The sequence below is a fragment of the Castanea sativa genome, chromosome 9, assembly GCF_040712315.1.
Source record: "Castanea sativa cultivar Marrone di Chiusa Pesio chromosome 9, ASM4071231v1".
In the NCBI taxonomy this organism is placed as follows: Eukaryota; Viridiplantae; Streptophyta; class Magnoliopsida; order Fagales; family Fagaceae; genus Castanea; species Castanea sativa.
Window position 1 is genome coordinate 36,476,963 of NC_134021.1, and position 7,179 is coordinate 36,484,141.

The 7,179-nt window shown below is 33.3% G+C and overlaps 1 protein-coding gene across 2 annotated transcripts; it reads right to left on the bottom strand.

Moving 5' to 3' along the window:
• Positions 1-2,499: 2,499 nt before the first annotated feature.
• LOC142610381 (putative mediator of RNA polymerase II transcription subunit 26b) lies at positions 2,500-6,604 on the bottom strand. Of its 2 annotated transcripts, none has more exons than XM_075782191.1 (9): positions 5,349-6,604; positions 5,057-5,125; positions 4,837-4,919; positions 4,183-4,235; positions 3,943-4,079; positions 3,801-3,828; positions 3,376-3,686; positions 3,209-3,299; positions 2,500-3,019 (listed from the first exon to the last, which is right to left on the bottom strand). In XM_075782191.1, exons 1-9 carry the CDS (start codon positions 5,838-5,840, stop codon positions 2,895-2,897), a joined length of 1,389 nt encoding a protein of 462 aa, XP_075638306.1. In that variant the 5' UTR covers positions 5,841-6,604; the 3' UTR covers positions 2,500-2,894. The 2 variants fall into 2 exon arrangements, with proteins under 2 accessions (XP_075638306.1, XP_075638307.1); XM_075782192.1 differs by having other exon boundaries at positions 3,943-4,067; positions 5,349-6,489.
• Positions 6,605-7,179: the final 575 nt, after the last annotated feature.

A 7,179-nucleotide genomic window follows, 5' to 3' on the forward strand; every position in this document is an offset into this window, starting at 1 on the left:
CAGAATAAAACGCTCTCTTTTTTGAGATAAGAAGAAGAATAAAACACTTTCTGAATTAAAGCTTTCCTTACAAAGAGAGGGAATAAACAAAAAGTTTGCTTATTGATCATGGACCGTTCAATACAAATCTTTGCCAATTGGCCAACTTAACTAGTATATAATATCTTTCTCAAAAAAAAAAAACTAGTATATAATATATATTGGCTTTTTTTTTTGGGTAAACTAATATATATTGGCTTTAGCACCTAACAAAAATGTACATGTAATTATGTACCACTATTTGCAGTACAGCTCTACAAGATCTAACAATTTCTAACCTGACAATGATGTAATTATTGGATGTGCATTGTTGCTCCAATGCTGATGGTAATTATGTTTATTTTTATATAAATAAATATCTTCAATTCTCATAAATAAGATAACTCAACCTTATTTAATAACATTAACTGTCAAACACAACTTAATTATTTAGCTTATTCACCAATTTTTAAATCTTACTTATTTTTAGGTGTATTTATACTTTTGACAGCTTATCTTTTAAACCCAATAAATCAATGAAATAATTTTCCTCAAATAAGCACTAATATCTAATTTAAGGTAAAATATTCGTTCTTTGGATATAGGGCGGGATAAACACAAAGTTTCTTCAATTGCTTTTTTTAAAATTTCACTTTTAAAGGATCCTATTAATAAAAATATAAATGGATTATTATTCTACTTATTTTATTTTTTAAAAATAACTAGGATTTTGTTTCATTTTAAGGAAAATTCAGAATCTAAAATTCAAGTTGGGTATACCTTATAAAGGACCAGAGAGTATAGATTAGAAAATTTCAGAAAAGAAGAAAATGTTTCTGATATTATAGGAATCTTTAATAACAAAGGTATGGGTTTATGACAATTGACATGGGCAATGTATACCTCTATAATTTCTGTTTGTTCTCTCTCTCTCTCTCTCTCTCTCTCTCTCTCTCTCTTAATAAAATAAATAAATAAATATGCATATGCGAGTTGTAGGATAAGCATTCCTATCTAGATCATTTCTCTTTTCTGGTGGCCAAATGACAATGGTGGAATACACGACACTTCTATCAAATACTAAAATCTTGGCAGGAAGCACTAATGAGGTCATTGTTTGGATAATATGAAAAAGCCTTTCTAAGGAAGAGAATCACCATAAGTTTGAAAGACAGCATAAGATTTTTATGATATATATATGGACGCAAATATTTCTATGGTAGGCACTTCATTGCAGTTTAATTTTCTAAAATTTTATACCCAACAAAGATTGAAATCTTTTGTAGGAGACTTCTTCTTCTTTTTTTCCCCATTATAGGAAAATTCTATCCATATAGAACTTCAAGGCCCTAGATGAAGTCATGAAGGGATGTGATAGTATCATTTTGAAATTTTAATATGGTAATGATGGTCACTCATCAAAATGGGGAAAGTGACATCTTTAGTTGACAATGTAATTTCATTTGTGTTCCATGACTCACCATTTATAACGATATCCTTTGGAAGAACACCAATTGTTGGCATCTTCCAAATTGTTCTACTTAAAACAAATCTTATACTATTATTCTTTTAGTACCTTGGATAGCAAATCTTATAGTAGTATTCTTGTAGTACCTTGGATAGCAACATGGATGTGTCTCATACTAAATTAAAGATACCAAGATAACCTCTTATAGCTTTGCTATGATCCATTACATTAGTCTTTTCTACGTGAGACATATTATTACATGTTAGGTAGGGCATCCTTTTGATTTCAATCAACTTAGACAACTTAGTGCTAATGAAATCAAGAACCTTATAGCTCAACTGACACTTATTAGTATTTTAAAAATGAAGGTTCAAAGTTCAAATCTCCTCCCCAGTTCCCACAACTATCAAATAATTTATTTAAAAAATTATTTTATTATTTAGTCACAAATTTAAAAAATCATAATTTTTGGTAAATTAAAAGATGGTGTTTTATCACTCCTTATTTAAAATTAATGAGTGATAGTGATTGTAATTTAAATTATATTATAGATTTTTTTTATTGCCAAATATACTAGAAATAATGAGATAAATGTAACTCAATTACTGACTATCAACTCCTAGCCAGCATCTTGAGACCATTTCCAAAAACATTCCCCCTAACTATTTAGTGTGTGGATTTAGGAAATTACATACTAGGGGAAGAATCAGGCTCTTTGAGAGCTACAGACGCCCATGTTTCACCAAAAACTCACCAACAACCAAATTATAGAAAATTTTGTATCTATTACTATTAGCAATTTCCTTTCAAATTATTTCAAGGTACCTTTCTCCCTTCATAATTTAATGGGGGTAAAAAGACCAACATATACATGCTTGTTCAAGAAAATTACTAGATCCAAAACTAAGTAATTACCAAATGTGATTCTATAAAAATTAGTGCAACCTTCCTGCATTAGCATCCGCCCTCTTTATACATTAATTCATACCAACGAGTTAACATATGGTTATGAGTTTATGAAAATGCACTTATTCTGTCTGTGCAAGCTTTACTAATATGAGGAAAAGAATGTTGACAGGTAGCCAATCAAATGAGTAGGTTCAGATCAAGATTCTCTATAGACATTTATCTCAGGACTAAGTACAGACTCCATAAACTAAAACCCGACTGCCAATTTCGATCAACAGAAGTCTCTATTCTCAATGTACTCAATTTAGGAAAAAAGTTATCAAGAGTTGGTTTCCCTATGAACCAGAATAGACTGCTCCAGCAGAAATAGAGAATGATTTTGATATTGCTCAAGTAGGTCAAGCCAAAGTATGCCAGAGAGTCACTGGTGTTCTTCCATTGATTTTCCAATGGAAGAAACTTGAAAAGGCTAGTTCCCTCCTGAATAAAAAAAAAAAACCTATCGTCGCCCATGTGCCCATTGCCGGTTATGGTTCCCAGGTTTCATATGAGGATTTCTATGGCCAAGCCCCTGCTTAGGGAGATCATGCAACTCCATAACCTGTATCGTCCGCTGTCTCTTAGCTGTTGAACAAAAGTAAATTATAGATTCATCAGATTTGTTCAAAACCCTAAACTTTCATCCGATAAATAGGTAAAAATATATTCAATTGTTAAAGTAATCGTGTTCTAGTTTTAGGGTGTTATAATATTAACTTGGAGTACAATTAAAATCAACTGGATCAAACTAATATGAAAATTATTCTTATATACCATTCTCAGCTTGTTGATAACGCTCTTGAAGTTTCCTCTTTGTAGCTTCGAGTTTCACTTGGACTGCAACCTCATCCGAACACTTGAATTTCTAGTTGAATAAAAAATAGCGATCAGAAAATACTTAAAAAGTTACAAATTTGAACCTACAAGAGATTTTTACTTACATCTTGCTCGACAGTGACCGGCCTCTTCTGGATGGAAGCCTTATTAGATTTTTGCTGGGACTTCGCATCATTATTGACTTTTTGCCCTGAACTCGGTTTGAGAGGTCTTCCAGGCCCAGAATTGGTGTTTGACGGCATATCTGGCCTCACAACAAGTTCCTGTTTCCTCACTTGATGACTCTTGTTGTCCTTGATCAGCACATTTGCCGCATTGATTGTCTGCTGTTTCCGCCTCATATTATTTTGACTCTCTTGTGATGGTTTTCTTCCATAATCACGGTTCTTGCTGAATTCCCCATTGTTTCGAGGATCTGAAACAACATTCCCCATTCATAATCATGAATCTAATAAGTGGGAATTCAAATAAAGAACTGAATAGCAAAAGCTATTTAAGATAAGCACAACAGATTGTGAATTCAACTCACTTCCATCATCATCCATGCCATCAAAGAACTTCACATGACGCAGTTATGGGTCACCCAAACAAGCAGAATCCAGTCAGTTCCATAAATACTACCACCTGAAGAAGATTACTTTACCCAATAAATTCAAACCAATAAAATGTACCTGTGAGAGCTCCATTGAAGTGGGTTGAGTGGCAAAGAAAGCTTCATCTAGAGGAGGAGATGGAAGCCCTTCTTCTTCTTCTTCTTCATCAACAACAGACGGGTTTACAGAATCCGGGGTACCTTCTGAACCGACAACTTCATGAATAAAATCAGTTCCCAAAGTCAGATTGAATAAAGAATTGAAAGAACAACAAATACATCTCTAGTTATTACAAAAAAGTGAAAATCAAGTTCATACCTGCAATAGCCTGTGTAGCATTGACCCACTCATCTACCATGTCCTTCCAACCTCTGAAATCAACAATATCAAGATAATAAATATTTAATTGTCATTATTAATGCAACATATAAATTAAAGTACCGAAAAGACCATCCAAACTGCTCTGTGGATACAGCAGATGAAGAAATAAGCAATGATAATTCATGCCCAATGAAAAAAAAAAAAACACAAGGCTAATTACCAGTGTGTTGTTGATTTATGTCAATAAAGATAAAAATGGAAGGTGATTTCATAAACATGACAAAAAAATGCATAACGGAATTTGGCATGCGATGATCTCATACTTCATTCTCAGTCCATAAACGACAAGAATAACGGAATTGTAAGCAGTGAGCTCCAATTGACACTGGTAAGCTCAGAACTTAGTTTGGCAAGTGATGTATTTATATTACCAAATTAGCACTTCGCTTATTAATGCACCCAATAGAAAATTTGCGATAATAAACACTGCTTAATGCTACAATAGATGGCAGATAAGAAGTCCATAGAGGAAGCAAATAGATTGACACCCAGATGTTATCCCAAAAGGCCATGATTAAACACTTAATTTTATGCCAATAAACATAAATGGCATATATAAGCTGCAATAAGCCAGAGAGTATATTTCCGTACTCGATAAGAGTCCGGGCAAGGTGGCGAATCTCCTTCGATGCATGCTTCCGAATCCTATTGACAGCCTTTCCAATCTCAGTTGCCTGGCAAAGAAAAACTCTGTCAATCCAATACTCATCAAAGCCTTTTTTGGAAACAAGAGCAGCCAAAGAACAACTACTGCTGTCAAGGAGAATGGACAAAACCAATTCAATTACTAAAGGAAAGATTCAAATCAAACCTTCAGAGTATCCACAGTCAGAACCATCAACTGAAGCTTCCTCAACGACTCAAGCAACACTGAATCAGACTGTCACCACATTAACCAAAGCACCACAAATTAGAAACCAGAAAAGTCAAAAACCTAAAAAAGGATTATCAGCAGAGTGATCAAACTAAAATCAAAACCCATCTCAACAATCTATAGTACTATAGAATTCAGTAATCTAATTAATCATCAACAAACATGACAAAATGCAAATTGAGAACAAGATAAAGAGACTATTTTGAACTGAATTTCTGAAAAAACATACCTCATATTCACTGTTATAAAGAATCTCTTTGATCCTCAAGACCTCCCCAACAATCTGAGACTGTTCTTCAATCTCATCAGTCAATGCCTCAGCTTCTCCATAGCTATAATTGCTAACCTGGTTCACGTTCATCTCTCCCTGATCAACAGTATTGCTATTCTTGCTCTCCTTACTCCCACCTGGCTCAAATTCACACCCACCTCTTTCAAAACCACTACTCTTACAACCTCCATCACTGTCATCTTCTTCTTCCGTCTCATCTTCTTCACCACCACCACAAGGCACAGACAACTCCACCCTATCACAACCCAAACACCGAGAAAATTTACAAGAGAAAAGCCTCTCAGCTATTCGATCTCTCCTTAACTTGAACTCCTTAGGACAATCCGAAGCCGCCACCATAATCGCATGGTCGATTATCTCGAAAATGTCTGAGTTCGCTGTCCTAAAGTAATTCCTCCAGTAATCCAATGACCCTGATTTCTTCGCCATTATTGATTTCCCGGGTATTCTAGATCCAAAAAACCGGATTTTAGCAAATACCCAGAAATCAAAATCCTATTCTTGTGGTTTTCGATAGTACCCAGATTCGAAACAATGAATTATTGGTGATTTTTGATACTACCCCAGAAACGGAAAGACGATAATTATGGAAATTCAATGGATACCCAGAACCCAAAAAATCAATCTTTCCTAGAATTTCAATTGTGGATTCGGATTTTTTAATCAGTTTTTTTTTTTTCCGACCTCAAAACGTTTATGAAAGTAATAGTGATTTACTAATGGATTACGTAAAAGACAAGAGGTTTTGGATATGATCGAGAACAGAGCAATCGGCAACCACCTACAACAACACTAACCAATATCCGACAAAAACAAAAAACGTTGTTTTGTCCCGGATTTTTCTGATGGGTTTAGCTAGAACTTTCCCTGAAAATCACCGGAATTTTCTCGAGAAAAAAAAACCGACGCTGTTCAAGGTGAAAATTAAAAATTAAAAATAAAAATAAAAATAACAATAATCAGTCAGGTAATACAATGGATTACTACAGAGAAACTATCTGTTTTTGATTGCTTCGGCTACCAAATACCAGGTGCTGCAAAAAGCTAAAGAGAATTTCGTTTTCCAAAAACCAAAACCACTTTCCCTTTGAATATTGAGAAATATTTTTGGTGTTTTATTTTGTTTTCCACTCTTTCCCTCAGTTTCTCTTTCTCTCTCTTTCTTCCTTCCTTCTTTTCTCTTGTTTTTCTTTAATTTTTTTATTTTTTTTTTAAATCTTATAATCTCTTGGCTCTGTTTTGACCCGATCGGTCACAGAGCCTAGAGAGAGAAAAACAGAGAAACAGGGAGAGAGAGAGAGAGTTTTTTGGCGTTTTCTAGTTTTTTTTTTCCTTTTTGTTTTTTTGAGAAATATAAAGATTGTATTAGTTTTATTTTTATTTTTATTTTTATTTTTATGAATATAAAGATTGTATTAGTTTGGACTGAGTTTGGTGAGCCTCTATAATCATTCATTCCCCCTTGACACCCTTTTCGATAAATGGAAAGGTTATTCACTTATTCGTCACATTTTTTTTTTTTGTTGTGTAAGTGAAAATTATCCTAAATCAAAAGAATCTAAATTATTTATCTGTATCTATACTATTATTTATGACTCTTTCTATTTGAATTTTTTATTTTTTAATTAAAAAATGTCATATACCTCTATGTTTAAGTATAAATAAAACTAAAAAACAATTTGGTAAAAATGCAACTCTACCTCCTACTAAAACATTGCTTAAAAAATAGGATCACTCTCCTATTAATTTTTAAATTAATTTATTCACT

Excerpts from the sequence above, each read along its gene's own strand:
- LOC142610381 (XM_075782191.1), bottom strand. The coding sequence starts at position 5,840 with ATGGCGAAGAAATCAGGGTCATTGGATTACTGGAGGAATTACTTTAGG. Across the intron at positions 4,920-5,056 it reads TGACTGTGGATACTCTGAAG|GCAACTGAGATTGGAAAGGC; the intron begins GTTTGATTTGAA and ends TTTCTTTGCCAG. Across the intron at positions 3,020-3,208 it reads TTATCAACAAGCTGAGAATG|CTAAGAGACAGCGGACGATA; the intron begins GTATATAAGAAT and ends TTTGTTCAACAG.